This window comes from Amblyomma americanum, chromosome 3 (genome assembly GCF_052857255.1).
Source record: "Amblyomma americanum isolate KBUSLIRL-KWMA chromosome 3, ASM5285725v1, whole genome shotgun sequence".
Lineage (NCBI taxonomy): Eukaryota > Metazoa > Arthropoda > Arachnida > Ixodida > Ixodidae > Amblyomma > Amblyomma americanum.
In genome coordinates, this window is record NC_135499.1 from 151,372,535 (window position 1) to 151,396,903 (window position 24,369).

At 45.7% G+C, this 24,369-nt stretch overlaps 1 protein-coding gene across 5 annotated transcripts in view; it reads left to right on the forward strand.

The window, feature by feature from the left end:
- LOC144125184 (E3 SUMO-protein ligase PIAS2-like) overlaps positions 1 to 24,220 on the forward strand; it is a 129,195-nt gene extending 104,975 nt beyond the window's left edge. For 2 of the 5 annotated variants that reach the window (XM_077658351.1, XM_077658349.1), the window contains exons 13-15: positions 11,564 to 11,730; positions 15,198 to 15,241; positions 22,471 to 24,220. In XM_077658351.1, the coding sequence (XP_077514477.1) occupies positions 11,564 to 11,730; positions 15,198 to 15,241; positions 22,471 to 22,539 (280 nt within the window). In that variant the 3' untranslated portion in view covers positions 22,540 to 24,220. Of the gene's footprint in view, positions 1 to 11,563; positions 11,731 to 15,062; positions 15,083 to 15,197; positions 15,242 to 22,470 lie in introns of all 5 variants that reach the window. The other 3 variants (XM_077658352.1, XM_077658350.1, XR_013313345.1) reach the window with 2 other exon arrangements.
- The last annotated feature ends 149 nt before the right edge of the window (positions 24,221 to 24,369 follow it).

Genomic DNA, 24,369 nt, shown 5'->3' on the forward strand with positions numbered 1-24,369 from the left:
TTGCTCTCAGGCTACCCTTCACTGTCTTCTAACTTTAGGATATGTGCCAAATTTAGGCAAAAAAGAAATCTTGTGTTTTTCAATTTGTGTATCTTTACTTGCGTAATGCTTGATCTGCCAATTTTTAGGTGCTTTTCAATGTGCCAGTTGTTGTAAGCCTCTGCTCTCTCGGCTAGTTTCTTTATATGTGTACGCCATTCGATGCCCAAGCACAGCTGTCTTTGGCTGTGTTAGGTAAACATGTGACAGTCACAAGCAGAAGCTCAACAGCACAAACAACACCAGAAGGCACCAGTTTTCCACCTGTATGTCTTGGGCTAGTCTTTTTTTTGATGCTGCTAAATTGGTTATTAGGTACACCCTGTGCATATTTTCTATTTATTAAAAACTTACCTAATGCCGGCTCTGTGGCTGCAGTGCACTCTAGTAGGGAAGCATTTTTATGCCAACATTGCATGAGGCATGGTAACAGAACGTTTCCAGGTGGCATGCTGCTGCCAGTATGTAAATAAAGCATGTGAATACTATTTAACAAAGCACAAGCAATCTGATCGTTGTTAAGGTGGTTTAAGATGTGCCATGAACTTGATTTATTTGATACACACTACCAGGTATTGTACACAAGCCCATCCAACTTACCCCTGGTACAACCTTCCCACAATGTGCAATCTCCGACCCACTTCCATACTAAATAAACACGGCAGGAACGCATCATACTAGAGCACTTTTGCACTGAAAAAAAAAAAAAGAGAAATAATCTGTTTTACACGAGACTGTTCGGAAACATCACTTTGGCTCAGATGCGCAGTTGTACTAGGAAACTATGGCTACTGCAGAGTGCATCAGTTTCTACTGCCAGGTACCGTGAGGTCTGTGTTGCAATCGTGAAAACATTACACGGTGACATAAAGAACAGTAAAATCTGCACTTGCTCAAAAAGCATGCTGAAAAGTGTGAGCCTGGAAATGCATTACAAACATTAGGAGGTGTCATACACTGCAGTGTAACAACAGCTGCAACACACCGAAAAACATGAGGTTATACTGGGTAACAAGCCACAACGGGGCAAGCAAAAGAGATGATGTGTGCGCTGCACGAGCTCAAAAAGGTTAACTACAGGAAGTAGATATTCTGCACAAAGATTGCATGAAGCTGGTAGAGAGCAAATTGAGAAGCTGATGGCTTATTAAGTAGGATTGAAAAAGCCTTCATGCTGCCTTTGTGCTGGATATGCACATATTGCTCACAGCTTCATACATGAAACAAGGAAGGCCCCTTTGCGAGGTATGTGACAGTGGTCTAAGTAAAGCGCATTTATTTTTGTGTAGAAAACTCGAGAAACGAAGTAAAAAGCATTTAGTGATATTTTAAGCTTGTATAAAAGTGTTTTGTTCGAAGTGAATAGTAATTTTCTTTGAATAATTTTGAAGCAGTTATTTCGAGTTTTAGCTCACAAGAGAGGTTGAATGGCAGAATAGACATTTTCTGAGCCATGCATTTTTCTAATGCACAAGGTCATTACATGAAAAAAAGTTGCAGACATTCAGTGTGTTTGATGTGGAGAGGTATGCATTAGCATTCCGGCTGTGTGACCAATTTGTGTTGAACTGAATTCACTCGCGAGTGTGGTCTGGGCTTGTGGGAGATGCCGGAGTGGAGTTATCAAACAAGAACAATGCTGCGCCGAAGGAGTGACGGCATTGCTTGGAGTGCAAGACAGTGTGGTATCGAACTCTTATCGGCAAGAGCCAGGTATGTGCGGAGCATATGCCAACGGTGTGGCACCAAACGTGCGCGACAAGATCGCCCCATCCTTCCCATCCACGAGCTCTCGTTCGTGACCACCAGCACATGCTGGCGTCCCAGGGTGTCGAACGTGTGCCTGTGTGCCATAAGATCACTCCATCCTTCCCACCTGCTGGCTCTGATTGGCTGCACAGCACTCCTCCCACTGCACCCACCTCTCAACATTCTGCTTCTCACAAGGCATCAGACAGACCATGTCGACAGTCAGTTTTCTAAAATGGAAGCCCTAGTGCTAACACAATAATAAGGAGAATGCATTGAAGCTTTGCTGGCATATGCAGCCTTTGTCAAAAGTATACAGCCTAAGGGGTTTGTTTCTGGGTCATGTTGTGTGGCTTGTTTTGAATCGTGAGCATCCCAAATTCTTAACGTAAAAGCGCAAAAAACAAGGACATAGAAAAAGACACACAACACGAGCGCTCGTGTTGTGTGTCTTTTTCTACGTCCTTGTTTTTTGCGCTTTTACGTTCAGCATGGTAAACCAACTCGCCCAAACTCGGCCTTTATCCCAAATTCCTAGACTTTTAGTAGTGCCACTAAATCACTACTATGTGACTTAGAAGCAAACTTCTTGAGCTGTATTTTTTTGACAAATGCTGTACAACACTGAAGCTATGTCCTCTGTTCGCAAAAATGGCTATCCGAAATTGAGAGAGGTGACCTTCATGCACAGTCAAGCTATTCGTGGGGTCCAAGGTAGATTTGGCCGTGCTGCAGGCGTTCCACACTTCGTGCCCGTTCCCTCCATGATTTATGGAGTTCCATGTACCAAAAAAGAAATGGTCATTCAGTTCCGCTTATGAAACCTTGAACTGTGCGTCATATAACTGGCTCACTTGCGCTGGCAACCGCTTCCCCAGATCAGCAGTAGGCAGCATGAGAGCTAACTTGTGGTAAGCTCCGGGGCGCGTATCACGCCAAAATCTGAAACTACAGTATTGCTGGCAGCTTGGTTCGGTGCTTTGTTAGTGGAGCTCTGCACACCTTAGTACTCCAAGTTGGCCAAGTGCATCATATCTGCAGGAGCTCTTCAAAAGATACACAGCATGTGTTACCGACGCGCAGCATCTTGATGAGCTGCCAGGGTCCGTTCTGTGGATGTTGCGAACCTGAGGAATGCGCTACGAAAAACTAACGCTTAAACAAAGCAAATTCTCAACAATAAAAGGAAGAGGGGGGGTTTCATTATGTGAGTGGGTCCATTACACAAGTAAATGTGGTATAGAGAGAAGTTAAAGGGTGATGGGAAAATACAACTGAGCCATGTACTTGGGATTTGAACTGTACCTTAGGGCCATCTGCCTTGCATCATTGGTGCATCTTTTATCATTGCACTTCTTTAACTGGGTGTCACAATTTTGCTGCTTCTGCACTTGATTTGGGAAAGATGCGGCTGAATTTGTGCTTGCAGTGTCATGGTTCCCATGCCTGAAGATGGAAGTGGCTTTGAACTGCCGGGAACCGGTTAAGCCAGTGCAGAATTAGATGACTTGTCTTGCTCAGATACACTGACAGTGCACTTCTCCCGGGTCTGGGTGCGGCCTCTCTTCCTGGCGCCTACTTCTCATCTTTCCCATTGTGTTCTCTGCATCCACTGCATCTCCTTGGGGCCCTCTGCCTTTCTCGAGGTCCTCCTCACCCAACAGTCCTTTTGCCGTCACTGCTCCTGCAGTCTGCAGAGGGCGCACACTAAACTCCTGAAAAGATGTGGCCGCAATGACATGAAGGCCTCATTATGGATGTCTCTGGAGGATCAGGTGTCCCTTCGTGGGCAACGTTTTCCTGTGGCCAGTGTCTCTCCTCTTCTGCTAGCAGTCCGTCTGGCGCCAGGCGCCAAACTTGCCTCGCTTGTTTGAATCGTTGAGCTGTCTGCAGCATCTGTTGCTGCTAGGGCCGCTCGCTGGTGCACACACGCGTGCACACTCGGTTAGACAGCGCTCATCTGCCTTCCCTCAGGGGTGACACTACCATACACGACAGCAGGGAAGTCTGCGGCGAGCATCGAGCACAACAGGGACCGTTTTCATTTTCATTCTGCTTATTGTTTTATTTATCTGTTGACCAAGATGTCTTGTGATGTCAATGCATTTTAACTTCTGTTTGCCTGTTGACCAAGATGTGTGGTGACGTCAGTGCATTTTAACTTTTATTTGCCCATTGAATGAGATGTCTTGTGGCTTATGCATTTGAATTTGCTTTCTATGTTAGAACTGTGCTTGTATAATGTAATAAAACATTCCCTTAGGTTGCAGTGCTTGATAGTTTTTTTTTGCACACGTTGTAAAATAAATTGTTTATGGCTTCAAGATTCCTGCTGCTGCTTTTCATTCTTCCTTTGCTTTTGCATGGCTTTCAGAATGGCATGCAGATGGGTGTTGACAAGTATGGGGAAACAAAAATCGGCTTGGCTGCATTTGCTTGACCTTGTATGAAAGTACTGCATGCTGTTACTGCTAGTTTAGTTTTGCTTGTTGGTGAATGCTGTTGCTCCTCTGGCCTGCAGAAAAAAACATGATGGAAATTGGAAGGGCTGTTAAAAATTTTGTGACCAGGAAACGCTTGAGTGAATCTTGTTGGGAGCAGTTTCACAGTGGAATTAGCATTGGAAACTAGACCCTTGTTATGCAGTGGGTGCTTCTGATGTCTAAGGAAAACTGACATCATTCATTACGTGGTGTCCCTACCTTGAGCAAGCACTGATGTCATTTAGTCGTGGTGCCACCACTTTAAATAGCTTGTGAAGTCAGCTTTAAGTGAATCGCAGAGATGTGTTACGTAACCAGTTTAATACCTGGGCCAGACGAGTTATTGCATGCACAAATTTAATGGCACTAGACTTCCTACTATTCCCTACCTACATAGTTCACCACAACTTCTTGTTTGCCTAAAAAGCACTCTCGTCCCCATTCCACACACAGAACAGCAGGAAACTTTGTTAGCCGAGGCGTGATATATCGCACCTGGATATTTCGAATTATTGGCTATATCGAGCACACAGATTATGTCCGTGAATATTCTGTGTAAAAGTACAGGAAATTTATGCAGTATATTGAACTCCCAATTTGGCTTCTTGTTCGAGCACTTTTCAGTCTAGTTTCGCTCGCTGAGATCGGTCAACTGCGTGGCCTTGGGCACCTGCTGGCTGCACTAGCGCTGTGAAACTGCATGACGAGGTGAACGTGGTGTGTGCTTGAGGGTGGCTGTGGATCTCTCTGCTTATTTTTCATACCACATCGCTGTCATGCTTCTGGAGGAGTTGCTGAAGCCAGCTGTACCTTAACTTTAATGACTTGATTATTCTAGTTATAGTGTACTGTTAACACGATTGGACATCTCGACATGGTTGGTGGCTAGTTCCTAAGAACCATCTGCTGCGGCTTTGACGTGCCTCAGGTTAGGCATAGCAGGTTAGCAACTCCCAGTCATCAGTGCGCTGCGAACATGCCGGTGGGTGGCCCGTCACTACAAGAACTAAGTCATTGGTCAGGGTACAATGTATTCTTGTTCCCAGGTCACAGCTAAGCCTATCTACTGTTGGTTCTATATATCCTATTTTGCAATCTCTTTGGAGTTCCGGGTTCGACTGCAGTAAAAATTTCCTATCAAGTAGCAAATAGCTTATTCATAACTTTGTCAGGTGAGGCACCTTTACTACATTTTTGGTATGAATTGTGCGATTTTTACTGGAACTTCTGACAGATACCTGGATTGTGTGTTGGCACACGAGTTTATGGTGACTTTCTTGACTTGTCAAGATTATTAATGTTCTTTTCATACAATTTTGACAAGATTTTGTGCTTATGAGCACTTTTTTAATTGGGCAAAATTCTTCACTTGCTTGCAGGCGTTATCGTAATGACATTTGATAGGGACGCGTAATACCAACTGAAAATCATGGCATTTGCTGTCATTTATTGTGCGTGTGTGGCACAGTTATCGACAGCCTTCTCGTTATGGAGTCAACACCCAGTCCAATTTCTTTAGTAGGAACTGCAAAAAAAAAGACTCAAAGGGGACCTGTCTACATGATATTCCTGGGAGGTGGAGTAATAGCAACTGGAGGTTGGCTTAGAGAAAAAGTGCATCATTTACACGCAAGTTAGTCAGGCTACTCAGATGAGCCATTGTGTGGATCATAGCAAGAGGCTGGTGACATAACACACAGTTCATGAACATTGCTTTCGTGATTGTCCTTTCTCTGTTTGCGAACTTCCTGTTCCATTTAATGTGTAGTCCAGTGTTGTGACCTCTTTCCGTAAATGACTGCTGTTGTACCGCCATTGTCCTGTCTGACCGCTACGTGTTGTGCTGTCAAGTGTTCCCGTGAGTGTCTGCAGAGGTGTTCCTCTGTTTTGTCCTGTTTGTGGCATCTTTTGGCAGTGGCATGCTGTTGCAATTGCAGTTCACACAATACAGTGATATTCATGTTTGCTGCTATGAGTCTGTACTGGTTTTGAGCCTTTGCTGTGTATTTGTAACGTGTCCTGTGGCCATTCGGTGAGCCACCAGTTTAGTGGAGAGAATTTCAAGTACAGTAACCTGCATATTAATTCTGGCATCATTTGAATATGTAATGCTGTATTGATGGCTTATTGGCACTCTTATTTTCACACAGCTATGGAACATTGCGATTGGCTTTGTGCAGTAATTTCATCAATATTTTCCGGTTTTATTGAAAATGGAGAGCTGCTGTTTGAGCCAGGCCCTTGAAGAAACCTGCTTAGGTAGCTGTGTGGACTGGTGTTGCAGTCTTCCAATAAAAAGGATGGCTATAACCTCGAAGAGCAGTCCAGAAAATGGGTCAAGATTAATACCTCAAGGAGATGTGGAGTAGCTCGAATAGTGAAGGGTCTTGAAAAAAACTACTCTGTGGTTGTTTGAACTGAAGCAATGCAGGACATTTCTCGAGTTGCATGTGACTGATTTCAATTTAAGGCATAGGACAGGAAAAAGGCGTTACTCTGCAAGCAGTACTGCAGCTTGCGCACTGCACCTCATGCTACTGGCACAAGTGGCAATGGCTTTAGAGCCATTGTTTTAAGTGCTTGACAAGCAAGCAGGATAAGAAAAAAATGTTTTCACTTTGTTAGATTAGATTAAACATGCAGGTTAATGTATGTAGTGGTAAGGCCAAAAGCAACTTGCGTGCGGTGCGGCAATGGACAGATAGCCTGCACTGGGGCTATTGTTCTCATGCATCAAGCTCTACTTTGAAGGCAGCATTCCTCTATCTGTGCTTGTATCTATTGTTTGTATCTGCCACATCTGTCAGCAGAGTGCTACATAGTATGGGCACTGAGCAAAGTGCAACAGCAGATGCATTCAGGGATGAACAGTGGCAAGTTGTTTGCATCTGTATACGGTTGTAACCTTGTCTTAAGAAGTGCATAGGTGCTACCACAACTTTCGTAAAATTGGGAAACAAATATCTCGGATTGTACATTTAACGGACGGTGAATGTAATTTTTTTTTTACCCCAAATGATTTAATCCTTTCTACGACAGATTGACACAGTGCAACTGAAAGAAGACGAGAAGAAACACGGAACACAGGACGGGCGCTGACTACCAACATTTATTGCATCATAAAAACCAGTACAATTTGTACCATTCACACGGACCATGTGATACACTGTCAGCCAGTGGAAACTGCGAAAAAGCGCCTATCACTCTGGCGATCATTACACTGTGTAATTTGGTAGTCAGCGCCCGTCCTGTGTTTCATGTTTCTTCTCGTCCTCGTTCAGTTGCGCTGTGTCGATCTGTGTCGTGGAAAGTATATGCCAACTAGCCCACACCAGAATCCTCTTAGGATTTAATCCTACAAGCAGCCTTTCATACTGGTAGTGAAATTTGGGAAGCAGTGGTGAACAGTAATGTAAGAAAAGGTGTATTTTATGGCCTTTCCAGGTGTGTAGTGAGTGCTTTGTTAAACCCCCGACTCCTGTGGTATGAGCATTGCAGGGAGCCTAATAGTACTGCTTTTGAGGTTGTGATTGCACTTCGGTTCAGCATAAAAGACTGACTGCACTTTTTAGCACTACGGGGAACAAAGCGAAAGGAACCATTTTGATGTGCCAGTAGGAATTAAAAATACACTTCACTATAACTTCAGAGGCGTGTAGACCACCGTAAGTTTAAATATCCATACCAGTTTGTCGGTTACGCCAACAACAATGACGATGCGCAAGCCAGAAACAGGCGCCTAAGAACTGGGTGGAACAAACAATCTAGAACCCAGTGTTCCACTAAAATGAAGGGAAACAGTTTTTTCTTCAGTGGTGATTCTTTTTACTTTCTTTGCCACAGCACTGAAATGCCGAGGTCCATTCACATCATTCTTACTCTAGAAGACCTGAAGCCTGTGCAGCTGTTGAGGCCATGCAGTTGTAATTCGTTCCCATGGGCAGGTAGAAGATTTCCTTCTGCATTGTATGGAAGTTTCTTTTTGAGAGCAGCTGGTGCAGCAGACTGCAGTTATGGCTGATCAATCAAAGTGCATGCTAGGGGAAGGGCAGCTCAGTAATCTGGCAAGGAAGGTGGTGGTGATGGTGGAAAACATTTATTGCCAAGCAATACAGAGGCGGGCAAACCCCCTAACATGGCACGAGGCAGCCCTTAGGGGGCTGCTGCCTTTACAGGGCAAAGGACAGCTCTTGGACGGCTATTTGCTTCAGGGCGTCGGTAATTGTCCTGCGCTGGTTAGCAGCAGCGGAGCTAGCCAGGAGAGTCTGCCAGTATGACTCCGCCGTGGTTGGGGATGGAGGTTGTGGGAAGGCTGGACATGTGAGGAGGACGTGAAGAAAGTCTCCCAGGGCAGCGGGCATGAAGGAGAATAGGGTAGGGAGCAGTTCGGGTCTGGAGTTGGCACCAGTGGGAGGCCTGGGTTAAGGTTAGGGAGGGATCCGGCAGTGCGTAAACATGCCGGGTATCTCGGTAGTAGGTAAGAATATCTCTGAACGTAAGCAGACGCTCCTGGTATGGTGGACTCCGGCCCGGAAAGTGAGACCTCGGGTGAGGGAGTGGACCTCCTCGTTTCCCGGGAGGCCTGCATGTGCAGGGGTCCAGATTACGGTTACAGGGTGGGTGGTTTGCCAGAAGCGTAGATGCCGAGCCGTGGTGCGGGGTATCAGGCCTTTGTCGAAATTAGATAGGGCGGATTTTGAATCGGAGATAATTTTGGTGGCAGAGGTGGAGATGAGAGCGAGCGCAATGGCCGCTTCCTCTACAATTTCCGATGAGTCTGTGGTGACGGATCCTGATGCAATTAGTCGGGCCTGAGAATTAGCGACGGCGAGGACGCATCGATGAGTACGCTGCCGTGTCCACATAGGCTACCTCGGCACTGTTGCCGTACAGCTTGTGCAGGGCTTTGGTGCGGGTTGCCCTGCGTTCTCTGTCGTGCTCAGGGTGCACGTTCTTAGGAATTGGAAGGATGATGAGATGGGAGCGTATATCTGGAGGTAGGGGAACCCGCTTGGTAGGATGGGTGATAGGGGCGATGCCTAGCTGACAGGGTAGAGTGCGGCTTGCCACGGTACCCGACAGGCAAGTCAGCTGTGCTGTTCGGGCGGCTTCTGCTAGCTCCTCAAACGAGGCAGGGAAGGAGCCTGCTTTTAATTTCTGCTTTTAATTTGCAAAGTAATGAACCCCAGGTGGTCAGAATTATTTTGAGCTCTCTGCAATGATGTCCCTCGTAGCCCACATGCCGCTTCGGGATATTAAACCCCACAATTTACAGTTTTTTAACAAGGGGCCAACATGCACCCACTACAGGAGCAGTAACTGTAGGGAAGTGCATTTCCAAGACAGCTAGCTCACTGAGCAACGGCTGCACATCAGCCTCTGCAGGGAATAGTAGGGAACCTATCACTAACCATTTTGGGCCACCTTTAAATGATAAAAACACTTAAGGAGCATCGAAATTCGCTACTTGTAGCAAACAGAAAAGTTTAGCCGGGCACTTCACGTGCAGTGTGGTTTCTAAGGAAAAAAATGTGTGTTGGTTAAGACAGTGGCATGCAAATGTGTCTGAATACAAAAGACTACAGCACCAAGCTCTTTTGTGCCCACTGCATCTTAAGGTGAGCAGTGACATTCATGCTTGTTGAGGCTGGCTTGTTTGTATCATTTGATTGGAATCAGTAATGCCATGTAGTGCTTGTACTTGGTCACTATGTGGCTACTGACCATCTGAGCATGGAAAATGTTCACGAGAGAGAGGTGGGAAATGGTTCTGGCCAGATGTACAGATTTGTGTCGCTCGTTCTTTGACACCGATGTGTTCAGAAATGCTGAACTTTCAGCTACTCGTTTGGGACGTAGGCATGTACTAGTTTTGTTTCCTGTAGCCTTGTATGTCTCAACTAGGAGCCTTGCTATGAGGTGCGTGAAGCTTTATGTACGTGCCTTGACCTTCATGCTACCCGAACAGTAGTGTTCAGTGTGGTAACTTGTGCTAAGACTTTCACTTTCAATTTCTTTGTGGCCTTATCATGGAGGGCTTCAAAGATTAGCTGGCCAATATTTGTGCTTTCTCTGTAATGGCAGTCCATTTATGAGGCTGTGCATTGCTGCCAAGTTTTTGTGGTTTGATGGGAACAACCCCCCAGATTTCTGTTTAAGATCAGCCTGGGTGCCTTCTTCAAACCAACATTATAAAACCTTTTAAGCTAGGTCTGGTTGCAACAGGTTTCCCTCTGCCTTTTCTTAAGCACGGGGTGAACTTTCACTGTGGAATTATTGAGTCTCGCAGCAATTCAAGTGTGGTGCGCTGCCACATATTTGGTGCACTGTTCTCCATACAAGGAAAGAGCGAACGGTGGCGGTGACTGCCGCCATCTGGACAGGTGTAGTGTGTAGCCGCCGTTACGGTTCTGTCATTGAGTGCAGCGGTGGCAGAGCACAAAAGAAGCGGCTAGGCATCAGAGTAAACAGCACGCAAGGAGAAGAAAAAAGAAGTGAAGTAAATTGCGGCAGATGCTGGCATACCTATACTTGAGACTTCCAGCTTTGGGCATGGTAGTGTGTGTGTGTTGTGTGAGAGGGGCTAGTCTTGTCGAGGGCTCTTTAAACCGTAGTTGTTTCTGAGCACAAATATTTGCTCGTATGACCCAGAAGGCTTCCTTATTTAGTGTTGATATCACTGCATGCTACATGAATCAAAGTTGCATTTCAAATTAGTGCACATTTGTTAGGTGGAAAAATTTTGTAACTTTCACCTTTGTAGCCAGTCACCATGGCAGGCAGGCAAAAGTCTAGTTTCACATGGTTCAGTGGAAGAAAGATGTGATTCCAGCAGTTTTGAAAACTGCATGACTCTGCTTGAAGAACTCGTGGGAATGGTTGGTCATGTTTTAGTCTTTTAGTACATATCTATTACGCCCCTGACTTCTTCACATTCTTGGCCAAGGCACATACCTAATTAATGTTTTTTTTTTCTTAATGGAGTTGTGTCTGCTGTTATTGTCTCATTACTTCTTGTCTTTTATGCTGGTTTCCAAGGTGTGTAGCTAGTGATTTGTTAGGTGGCTGCTTGCTGTGGGTTATGGGTCGCTCAGTGCCCAGAGCCTGGGAAACCAGCTCACAGGAAACGTGGCACACATCTACTTCAAAGGCTATGCTTTCAGCTGATTGCTTATTCTTTTGCGTCATTCTTTTCTTCTGCATTGTCTTTGTCTCACAGTCCTGTTGTTCCTGCACGAAACGGTGGAGGCACTGGCGGGCAAGCCTTAACTTTGCCATCTCCCACACTGCAGATTGCACGAGTCTTCAAGCTCTGGCCTGCCACCTTCCAGCCTGGCCAGCAGCTCCCTCTACCCAGGCATGCCTGTGATGGATGCGGGCACCCCACCGTACTACCCTCCTGTGTCGAGTCCTTACCAAGAGTATTTCACTCCAGCGCATACCATGTACCACTACGGCAGTAAGTCATCGCCTGTGCCATTTGGTGCTGTTTCTTCTACTGCTGGTTGAATGGTAGTGTGGTTGTCAGAAAGGAGCACGCGGAGCATAATTGACTGGTAATACCTGTCGCTTCATTCTGTACCAGCTCATTTTTACTCCCTTCCTAAGGTGAGAGCTTACGTGTCAAAATAGTGTATGAAAGGCTGCCCTGTCCTCCGCACATCTTTCTCTTTGCCTCACCCATTCTTGGCACCTGATAAATGAGAATGATTGAGGACGTCCCGTGGTTGTGAAAAACTACAGGATACACTGCAGTTGAAAATATATTATTTTTTGTTTTGTTGCTTTCAATGGTGCACAAGGTGCTTGTTGTCCTCTTGGTTAATGCTTGTGTTAAATCCGAGCTTAGCTAGCCAGAGCTGCTGGCCAGTTTTGTTTGATGCACCTCATTTTTGCAGGCAAAGTTTGATCTTAGATCTACTGTTTGAAAGCTTGCATACTGGCTAGCATAGATTCAAGGAAAAATGCTCTTGTGACCTCATCATAAAGCATGATAGTCTACACATAGCTACTAGGACTTGCACATTTGACCTGTCCTCTTTTTCTTTCTTTAAGTGTACCTGCCGTGCATTTCTGTGCACTTAACATAAAGGTGAAAGTTGCAGTTAGCTCGACTGTAACATCAGTGTCTTATGTTGCGAAATGGAGACAGGCAGGGTGAGTGTCCTTAATATATCCTTATTATTTGTGCAGTCATGTCTGGAATGAGGGAAAAACAATATCTGTCACTTGGTTATAGTACATGAAGATAACGTTTAAATCCAGCTTGAACAGCTTGAATTTTGGTGTGTCAGAATTTGCCTTTCCTGAAAGCTTTGGTTCTAGAAATGCAGCAGTGAAATGGCAAAGTTTTCAGCTAATTGAACAAAGCTGATAAGGCGTATGTTGCTTGTACATGTTAATCAGGAAGGAAGTGCAGCCATCGGGATAAAACGGTACTTGAAATGAGAGATGGACAACTAGGCCAAGCACAAGTGTGTCATGCCACTTGATGCATTGTCATCTCAGACTTGCCTGGGAGCTTGTGAGTGCTCTTGTTTTGCTGCTGAACTAGGTCCAGGGATAGCAGTGAGAATAGGTGGAAGATTTCAGCACCATCAGGCTTGTTCTGCTGCTGTCCTATGGTGGCTGCTCTCGCAGGAAACCAAAATAGGGCTCGAGTGTCAAGAGCAGTATTGACACCTGTTTTGTAAACTCTATTGCACTGGCTTGAAAAAAGAATGTTATGCTGAGTGTTATTACCAGGCTTTTCTGCCAATGTGGAGAGCAGTCGAAGCAGTTCGAGCTTGCTGGACATCTGTTTACAGACTGCTATCTGCTTATGTGTTGCCAGTTGCGAAGCTGAATTTGCTTTGCATGGATCAGAAAAGCTTGGCTCAAAGTAAACTTGACATGTTATAATGGGCATGGTTTTTTATTTGCATCTGCTTTATGGCTGGGCCACAGGATGTCCTTTGCATGTCGATTTCTTTTTAAAGCGGACATGTCACATGGACCTTCATCAGCTGTTGCACACATGAAATAGTCAGTGACCCCCTTTGATGCGTAATAGAGTTATCAGTTCAGTACAGCCGGTGTTTTGTGTTACCACTCTTAAGGTTTAACCCCTGGTGTGCAGCAAGCCCAGATGACCTGTCACAGCATTTGGTAATTTCTGCTGAGTATTTACTTTGTCTTGTATTCTGGTGCGAGTGGAACTTGAGGTGGTGGTTGTCTTGCTGTTGGTATGCAGGCATGCCCAGTTAGGCCTGTGCACGTTTTAAATGGGCATCATTAGAAAGAGTAGCCGCCTTGCTGGTTCAGTGGCTATGGCGCTCGGCTGCTGACCCGAAAGATGCGGGTTCAGTTCCTGCCGCGGTGGCTGAATTTCGACGGAGGCGAAATTCTAGAGGCCCGTGTACTGTGCAATGTCAGTGCACGGTAAAGAACCCTAGGTGGTCGAAATTTCTGGAGCCCTTCACGCGTCCCTCATAGCCTGAGTTGCTTTGGGACGTTAAACCCCCATAAACCAAACCAGACCATTCGAAAGAGTGAGCCTGAAAATACTTAGCAGTGTGCAAAGTAGGCTGCTCATGAGTTCCGTATTTGCACAAATATAGTGAGGTATTTTTTTCTCTCTCAAATCGCCTGCTTCAGAGCACACCTTGCATTATGTTCGGACACGAGGCATGAATGCAGCCCACCTTCAATTTTTTTTTTTCCTGCTCTTCAAATATTTACCACAGCATCACTCACCCCACTCTTGAACTGTGAGGGATAGTCAACTCATCAACAATCTTGAGGCTGTGGAATTATATTGTGCAGAACACACGGGCAGAGGCTATGATTGTGGAAAAAAGGTTGCTCAGGCAGTTGAGAAAGGGAAGGCAATGAAAAGGGCTGTGAGGAGTAGGGAAGGATAAACGGAGAACCGTCATGTGACATAGGACTGTGTAGCAGAAAGCAGGGGCATGGCGACACGCCAGCCTTTTGTGTTAATGCATAAGAAGCTTTGTGGCACTCACTTGTGTTGTGTGCGTTTCTGATGTGTTGCCTTTCAAATGACATTGACGGCATAAAAGACTGTGTCTTGTTATAGTCCTTTGCTATGCTTGACGTAGTTAATTGAAAGCATGAGTGGGTCCAGAAGTGTGAGTTAATGACATCCTAGTCGAAATCGAGAAGAAATACGCACGGGCAAGTAATGCAAAGGCATGATAACCGGTGGCTGTTAAAGGTGGCTGGAGAAGGCAAGTGTAGCAGGGCCCAGCAGAAAATCAAGGAAGCAGATGAGATTGGGAAGTTTGCGGGGATAAAGTGGCTGCAGCAGGCACATGATAGGGTTAATTGGAGGTGTATGGACGTAGTAAGGCTGCTGCTGCTGCTGCTGTTGATGATGATGCGTGGTGTAAGAAGTTTGACCTCGTGTTTTATTCGTGCAAATACGGTACTGTAGCTTGGCATGCAATGTTTTGTTTTAATTCTGCTAGCTTCACCCTGCTACTGAAGGGATAGCGTTTGACAGTCATAGGGAACATGTGCAGCCTGTACATTATGCTTTTGGGGGCTTTGCAGACAGAAGCAAAGTTGCCCATTGGGATAGCATTTGTAGGATCTGTTGTGCTCGGGCCACTGTTCTCTGCCATGTCACGTCTTTTGGCACTGCTTCAACACCAAGTCCGTGACCTCCTCACATGCCTAGTCACATGGAGCGAGGTGATGAGCATGGCATAGCTTATTAAATGACCATTAACTAGAATGAGGGTTGTCATTCCCCAGTGTCTTGTGATTACACTTTGGTTTTCATTCCAGGGAAACATTGATTGTGTTCAGTAAGTTGTCCTCTTTTTTTAATTACAGGTGCATTGCTTGCAGAAAATATTCATAAATCGTATTTGTGATGACAGGCGCTATGTTTTGACCACTTCTTGTGCACCTTTGTTTCAGACTTCGACCTGTATTCGCTGCTCACCAACGATTCGGACCGATCCGTAAGTCGTATTTCATATCATGCCTTGTTGCACAAGTGATTTTTTTTTTTTGTTTCACCCAGCATAGCTGCCTCGCCTCTTTATGTTATGCTGTGATCTGCAGTGCAGTATTATGAGCCTTGCTTTGTATTTCAAGAGTACCTGTTGCTAAATTCATTGGAGTGTGTGTGTGTAGCAAGGTCAAGTGCATTGAACAAAAAAAAAACAAACTATTCAAAGCATAATACACGGCAAAAGTATAAATACAACAGAGGACAACACACAAGGTGCAACACACTGGGGAACAAGAAAAGAGTGTAAAATTAAACCTGGTTATAATCAAATTGAAAAAAGGTTGGGATTTTTGTTACATCCAGGTTTAACTGTACACAAAAGTACACATCATTGTTTTTTATCTTGCAGTGTTAGCATTTGTGGCAGTGAGGAGTTAACCGAGCACAATATACTTATTCACTATCTGAGCCATATGATGTTTACATGGCTTTAATCATGTGCATCTTCCATTTGGACAACAAAACCGTTGGCTCATAGGCATGGTATCGTGTACCATCTTTGCCAAAAGTAACCAGGCTGCATGGTTTGCTTCTAACGCGTATAGTGGAGCCCTTATGGCTTCTCTAAGGATCAGAAGGTCTTGAAAGGTGGAGACTAGTGTTCTCCTTATCTTGCAGAGATTCATACCTTGAGGGGTGCCTTAAGTGCTCCGCTGTATGACAGAACCAAATCATGCATCCTGGTTACTTTTGGCTAATACTGTACCTGTCATGTATCATATACAGTAATCCCTCGTTATAATGAAATCGCTTTAGTCGAAATATCGCTTTATTAGAAATTCCTTTCGACCCCGACCCAAACGCATGCATTTTAAGCCACATTACTCGAAGCGCGCGAAGAGCTTAACCCGTTTAGAGTGAAGTGGCGGCCGGAGGTATCGCCGCCATCGAGCGGCGCCGACTCTTTTGCGCATGCAGTGTCAAATTAATACCACCGACGAATTAGTCTCAAGTCTCATGCAGGCATAGAACAGGCCACTGGTCACAAAAGTAGCAAACCCACGATCAATGACCTGCCTAGTAGTGGGTACCGAGCGAGTGCTGAGCGGAGTGAACGGAATTGCTGTCAAATTTTATGGTGTAGTGTGCCCGAACCGTTAATCTCAGTCGCAATCGCATCGCTGGTGTCCCCCATCATAGAATCTAGACGAAAATAAAGTCTTCCTGACTCTCTGCGATGCCAGAAAACCGCGTTCTCTTGGATGCCAAAAAGTGGCCAAAAGGCCGCGAGCAGACTTGCACCGTAGCATTCCATGGGGTGTGCTTGATGAACAAAGTTTTACCGCTCTAAAGAGCACTTCTGGCGCTGAAACGCTCCGAAAAGCACAAGTGAAGCGTCCCTCTCATTACGGGCCCATTCACACTTATGAGTTGCGAGTCGCAGAGGTTGTCGAAAAATGACAGTTGCAAACGGTAGCCCGCTGCTCGATTCTCCAGCAGCGTTGCGACTGCGAGTCGCAAACCTCTGAACCAATCAGTGAGCGAGCCGAGCTTTCGGTAACGACGCCGACTGCGGACGCGCAAGGCAACAAACTGAGCTGCCCCCTGGTTACCGTAGTCGTCGCTAAGCCTAACCATTTCACATCGGCCAAATCAGACTAAACTCTCGAAAGCTTGCAAACAACGTCATTCCCGTGAGTTTTCGCTTCAAACGAGACGGCGACCCGCAGGTCGCGCTTGCAAGTGTGAGCAATGGTGATGTCGAGCTGTTGCCTGGTCGTATGCCCTTTGCCATTTTCGACGCGAGGAGCTACATTAACAAACCGGGAAGACGACTTTGGGGAAGCCGGTTTAGAAATTTCCTCGCCGCTCGCCATAATTGACCTGCATCGCAATAAAACGCCGCCCCTAGCTTCATTGCACTTTTGACGGTGCAAATCGAGTGATAACTTGCCGAAAACACGAAAAATCCGATCGTCGCCAGCGGCGAGTCAGGCTGTCAACATGGCGGGTCAACACAACCATGGTGTTTCCCCGGCGATTTTCTCGAGTCGGTCATGCTCGATTCGTGCTATCCGACTAGACAAACGGTTTAAATGCGTGGTAGGTTCGTTGAATTTTGTTCCTAGGGATTTGTCAACGGCGCGAACACTGACACTCTGATCGTAGAATTAGCACAGTGTCGTCGACAACGGTGTGCCGAAAAACTCTCGCTTCGCAAATTTCACGCTTGCACACCTAGGGAAAAAATTGATTATGGTCTAGCTCTGTTAGGCCAGGATATACGTAGCAAAAGTGCAGCGACATCTGGTTCGGAAGAGTTAATATATGAAAGGTGCGCATTCACTACATGCGCCGTCGTGGCAGAGTGGTAGCGTCTCCGCCTCAAACGCCAAAGGCCCTGGTTCGATTCCCAGCCTCGACACAGGGTGTTTTTTTTTTTTTATTCAGTGAGTGTGCAGGGGTTTCAATGGCTCCCGTAAAGACCACGTGGTTGGACATGTGGTCGGTCGCGTGGTGCGGAGCAGCTGCCGGCGGCGCGGCGCTGTGCCTGGTCACGTGGTGCAGTGCGGCCACGGTGGCAATCCAAGCACGGCAAAACTGCAAGTTCGTGCCCAATGTAGCTTTCGTTACAAAAATTGGCCAGTAATCATGCAAAGCCCTTACTGCGAAACCGTTCAGTCTTCACGATCGCGCTGCGTGCCCAAAATGAGCGGTTAATAGTTTTTTGAGCACAACAAACACAACCTCAGACTCGAATTTTGCGGCACTTTCCAGCGAGATACTCTTGTAGTGTTCCGTGACACCCCCAAATTAAAGTGGCCACTGCCTTCGCGATTTGAAATACCCGAAGGTTGAATTCATGGGTGCGGCGACCAAGCCCTCGTGCAGTGCTTGGTCAGCTCTAATCTGACCAACATCTTGAAACACCCAAACATCTAATCTTGAAACAGCCAAAACTCACCGCTTTTTTTGCACATGAATAAAGTTTTGCGTCACTGAATACATTGTATTTTGACTTCCTCGTAGTTGTGGCGCAATTAAAGCTTAAAGCTCGACTGCTTTAGCTTTTCTTGGGTGGTCGCCTATATCGGATTACCGCTTATAACGAATTTTTCCGCCGTCCCGCTGACTTCGTATAATGAGGGATTACTGTACCAAAGGCACTATAACGTGTGCAGTGCATTCGTAACATAATGGTAAAGTGTTTTTAAATGTGTCTGTAGCTCAGTGCTTCCATTTTCATGCAATAACTTTTTCTGTGCTGGGCTAAACACACTGGGCCTCTTCGATTACCTACTTCTGGCTGCCCACGGCCTGCCAGGATGCAGTGCCAGGCCTTGATTTCTTTTGGTTGCTCTGCTCACTGGTCTCGACATCTCCAGTGGCCTCCCAGGAGCGTTCATTTTTCTCAGTTTCAGGCTGCCTGTGGGCTTCCAAATCTGCCTGCACATTTGTGATCTGGTTGCACCCTGGTAGCTAGCTGATGACGAAGGGGTGGGGAGTGCATGCAGTTATTTTGGGATGTACCCCGAGAGCCGCAGCGCCTCATGTGCTACCTCCTGTGATCCTCTGTGCATCACAGGCGGTCGGTTTACTGCACTATCGCATGTTGGTGTCTTTGTTGGTGTCCCCCGATACTGCTGTGGTTCCGAGTGGGGATGCTGCCACGATTGGAACAGCAGCCCTTCCATCAACTATCGACGCTCCCGTGAGCGCCGAGTGCATGGTTGAAAGTAAACAAAAAAAAACTTGGGCAACACCTATTAAGAGTACAACGGGAGTGCGTTATCTGCTGCGGGAGTGCGGGAGTGCTGCCGTTGCTTATCAGCAAATGCAATCTGCGGCCGCATGTGGGGAGTGGGCTGGTGCCGGTTTGCTGCTTATCGACAGCCACCATCGGACGCCTCACACAGGGTGGGGATGCCGGTTCTGCGTTTTTGCATAGCAGCTACTCAAGGCCAGCACCAAGAGCGATGTGATGGAGCCACGCAGCAAAAATGCAACCACACTGTAGCATGCCTGATATCTCGTTTGTCTCGCCTTTATTTATGGTGCGATGCTTTGGTTTCAATTTCAAGTCGACCCCCCCCCCCCCACTTCAGATTTTCAAATTTTGAAAAATAGGTTGACTTACAATCGTGTATATACGGTAAAATATGTTACGGTTCAGGATGACGGATTATATGAACACGTGAACCACCAGGAGCCTGCCAGCGGGCGCACAACAATGATGATGCCATTCAAAAGGGATTACTGGGCATCATATCCAGGGAAAAAAAGCTCGAAAGGAGCATTGTGACTTTTCCGGCCGAAAATAGCTGAGCCAAGAAAAAACAAATATATTGAACCCCCTAGCTCTAAGCGATGCCTGTGCCGATGACAGACGGCAGGCTTCGCCGCACTGCACAAGTGCCTGGAAGTGGAGCATGCCCACTGTGGGTTTCATATCTAAATGGCAGATGGCGCAACGGTACATTTTGCTCTGCAGACTGAAGCCCACCGGCAGCACTTTTGCATAAAAGGGTGCTTGCAAATCATAGTCTGTGTCATTATTTTCATGTGCACTCATGCACATCTGCATGTGCATGTGATATGCGAGGACTTTTAAATCAAAAGTGCGGTATAAAATTACTTTGCTAAATTGTGGAAAAAATACATGGTTTTTTTCACAGGGGAAGAGATTGGGAACTAATAGTGTGTTACATGACAAATTTCGTTAAATTGAGGTTTGCTATTTCGAGGTTCGACAGTATTAACACCAGCATGCGTCCACTCCTAGCTCCGCAGGCACGAGCTTCTGAAGAATCGCCCGTGAATGTGTGCTCATGATCATAAGCGCCCATTCTGGACTGACCCAGGCAGCTAGCCAGCAGACAACAGGCTGATTCAATGCTCATAATATGCAGGAATTCAAGGACGTGGAAATTGTGATATGCACAGCAAATTCAGTCTTTAGATTTGTCTCTGACCCTGTGAGCGAGTCAGATAATTGAACACTTGGCATATCGGTGCACATTGTGATGAGCTGTGTATACTGGCACACTTTGGTAAGTAAGGACCTTAAACGAGATTTCTGAGAGTGCATCCACTACTTGCATGTTCTGAGAATCTCCCAAAGCATGTGCAGTTCGCTGCAGCGCAGATTGTGCTGACAACGGTACTAGTATGCGGTTACCACGCACCATTGCATGCATACATATGAACACAGTTGCCTATGTAACCTGTGCAGCCTATGTAGCCTATGTAGCCTTTGGGAAAGAAGGCTGCTTCAGCTCCGTGCTCTTGTTTGTTAGCTAAAGTAATTAAGCTTAGTTTGATTTCTTCATGTCTCCACGCTGTGGTCTCTAGTTGCTCTAATTCGATGCTCTTGGTGAACGTGGTGTTATTTCTGCCCTGATTGAGCCATTTCCTCTGTGCACGTGTGCAGTGAAAGCAGGACTTAAGAGCAACGGCTTCATGTGATGCAGCGGAGAGCTGCCTTGGCCACCCTGAAGGCTGTCCTGAACGCAGGGATGTGGTGGTTGCCAGGTCACGTGACCGTGATGCGATTTCCTCTCAGGAGTGAACCTGCTGGCTGCCATCTGGCTGTTAGTGGGTTGTCCCAGTCTGGTTAATCGAAGAGGCCTGGTGTCTGAAGGTGCTAGATGACATGCCTGAGAAAGGGGGAAAAGAAAAAGATGGCTGAACTGTCGGTCTGCTGTAGCCAAATGCTCTTGACTTGTGTAAGCCTGTGCCATGCCTGGAATTGGACGCGGAAGGGCACGATGCATTGGAGACTGTCAGTGCCAGTGGTTAGCAAATTCACAGTGCTACTGTTGGCTAACGTGTGCTTGCCTGTTTGCTCAGTCTAACAGAGCACTCCATGCAGAATGTGGAGGTCAGGAGTTTGCATCACACTGGCGGCATCTGGTTGTCTTTTATTCTACTTCCTATAATATCGTCGCCTGTCTAAAATGATAGTGCAAACAATTTTCTCTTCTAGTCAACACTAAGATTTTTAAAAAATCCACTTGTTCTTTTATATATGTGTGTGTATATATATATATATATATATATACACACATACACACACACACACACACACACACACACACACACACACACACACACACACACACACACACACACACACACACACACACATATATATATATATATATATATATATATATATATATATATATTTAACTGTTTACAGATTGTTTTTTTTTAAACCCTGCGAGAGAGACGACTGTGCGATCTGTGCAGGTGGATTGTACAGCGAGGTGGACATTATGTGCGTGATAGAGCTCAGTGATTAAACGATTAACTAAAATTAACTAAACTTCGTACTGTTCATTTTAGGGGCCGACATCAAATTAAGAAATTGAAGGCGGCCGTCAACATACAAGCTGTGTCCAGTTTTTAGATTTGCTTTAGCGGCAATGCATTTCGAAATATTTAATGCCAAAAATACCCATTTTTTATCTCGTAAAGTTGGCCTTCCGCAATTCACATTTTCAAAATGGCGTCGCTGGGCGTAGTATTGTCGCGGAAATCCAGCTAACTGCTTCTATGGCATAAAATAGACAAACAGCTTCCGTATTTGATGTATTATAAATGCGAGCGATGCCATTTTACAAATTTCTTTACGAGCTAAAAAAATGCATATTTTTGGCGTTAAATACTTCGAACAGCATTGCCTATAAAAAAAATTTAAAAACTGGACTCGGCTTGTATGCTTGCGGCTTTCAAATTCTTAATATAATATTGGCACCTAGAATGAACTGTAAAATGTTGATTAGTTAATTGTTTAATCAGTGAGCTCTACCACGTACATTACGTCCGCTTTGCTGTGCAATCCACCTGCACAGACTCATCTCTCGCAGGATTTAAAAAAAAAAACGATCTGTAAACACACACACACACCCACACTATCTCTCTCTTTCTTTCAGTTAAATGTTCTCGACGTGTTTCAGCTTGAAATTTGGTGGAAGGGTCCCTTTTGTGCGAATTATTTTAGTGGTGCTACGAGCTTGCGGTACCATCTCGTTCTTGTGCGTCTCTAGACCACACGTAAAATACTTGCAGGTGAGGGTAACTGAGCATATTGTAATGGACAGGAGCATCCACTTCTGAGTGTGTGCACACCTGCACACGTAGGTGGCACAGATGCAAAACATACCAGTGCTTGTAGCATTGGGGGCCCGTAATTAACTGCAACAAACCCGTTTGTGGTTTGTCTGCCTTCAGATTCCTTCATATTCCACAGGACTTGCTCACAAGGCCCGCACCACTCCAGACATAATCTCCCTGGACTGACCAAACTGACGGGCTTGGAAGCAGAGCCAGCACTGGTGGACGATGAGTTCCTAACGGCGGACAAGGCCGCCTGTGCATCCTTCCAGTGCCCGCAGACACAGGACATTTCTACACTTGCGCCACAACGGACGCTCTCCTTGCAAGATCTTTCTGTGCTCGCGTGTGTGTACATAAGTGATTCCGGTCTCCTTCAAGAAGCAACCCCACTGATGGCGGACAGGACGTGTGCATGCCAACTGCCATGGTCGCCTAGCCCGGCACTTGGTGAAGAAAAGACACTGGTGAAACACAGAGGTGGCCGTCGGGTGGGTGTTTTGTTTGCTTCCAGCCGGTCATTTCCATGCCTATCTTCAATGCTATGACACAACTGCTCTTGGCAAATTTCCTCACGATGGTCAGGTCTGTGGCATAATTTATTGACTGCCTGCGTGTTCTTATTAGGGGGCCTCTGTTCTTTATTGGACTAGTCTACAGAGGGGAAATGTGCTTTTTTTGTTCCTTCTGTTCTTATTGTCGCGAGGATGAGTGTTGTGAGTATACCTGGCCTACCGGCACTGCCGATGCCAGCGGATACTTAACTGCCTGCAAGCAGCTACCAAAAAGGGTCCATGCACATTGTAACTTGGAAACTGAACAATGGAACCACTCCACTTGTTGCAGTACGTGTGATTATAAGTATTCTTGCGTCAACAAGTGATGCCTCACAGCTATATCTACGGAGCTTCACAACTGAAACTGCTGGGTTCCAGCACACTACGAGTTAGAAACAACAAAGAATAGCCCGCATTTTTGTCCTGGGCTACTGCAAGAAGGCATAGCATGGTCTCTTGTGTTCACAAGCTATGTGCTTTAACCTGAAAGCCTTCTAAAAGCTTTCTCCCTTCTTTGTTTTATGTTGTTTCCTATGGCTTCTCTCTCATTGGATTGCCCCTTTATAGGGAACTGTGCCAAGAGGAGCAATCTTGAATTTATATATGGAATTATAGCGTGTGCACTGTTGAAGCAAGAACAGTAAACTGCATTTTCTATCAAATGCCTTTTTTTTTTTTCTTGCACATGGTGGCATTGAAAATGTGCTTCTTATCTTTGAAATGTGCAGTAACCCTTAAGCAGAGTACTTGACTGTGCTGTTTCACATTGCATAATGCTGAGTGTTTTCACGATTCCTGTGGAATTGGTTATCCTTTTTTTTGGCAGGTTACACTAGAGTAACCAACAGCCTTGGGCTTATTTTAGAACTTGTGTGGCCTTGTATGCCATTCAAATTCAGAACAATTCGCAGCATTCTGTTAAAAAAAAAAACTTTCCTTTATTCCTCTGTTCACATGGTAGTGCTGGTGCAATGTACTGCTGCAATTCTTTTTACATTTATAGTGTTCCTTCAGATGCATACTTGGTTAGCTGCTGGTTTGCATTGCTTACGCTGTAAAGAATGAATGGAGCAACTGGTGTATTGCACTTTTTTTCCTGTCAGCATTTCAGTCACGAAGCACCTGTACATAGCCATTATCAAACCATGTAGATAGCCCCCTCCCTCCCCTATTTCTGCCATTATCTAAGCTATTATTAGCAGTTCTGTTAAGAGGCTACAGAGTTGAATTTTTTGATGTCAAGCAGCATCACATGTATTAACAGATTTGTATCTATTTCTTGCCCAAAATAAAGGATCTTTGTTATATGACTTTGTGTGGTATTATGTGGACGTTTATCACTGCTGGTTTTTGAGGGCGCAGTGAGCAAAGTGTATAGTCGGTAGCAAAACTTTATATGAGGTGGTTGTGCCCCTGAACGAGTTTATTACAGTGCTGCCTCTGCATTCATACCAGGGGA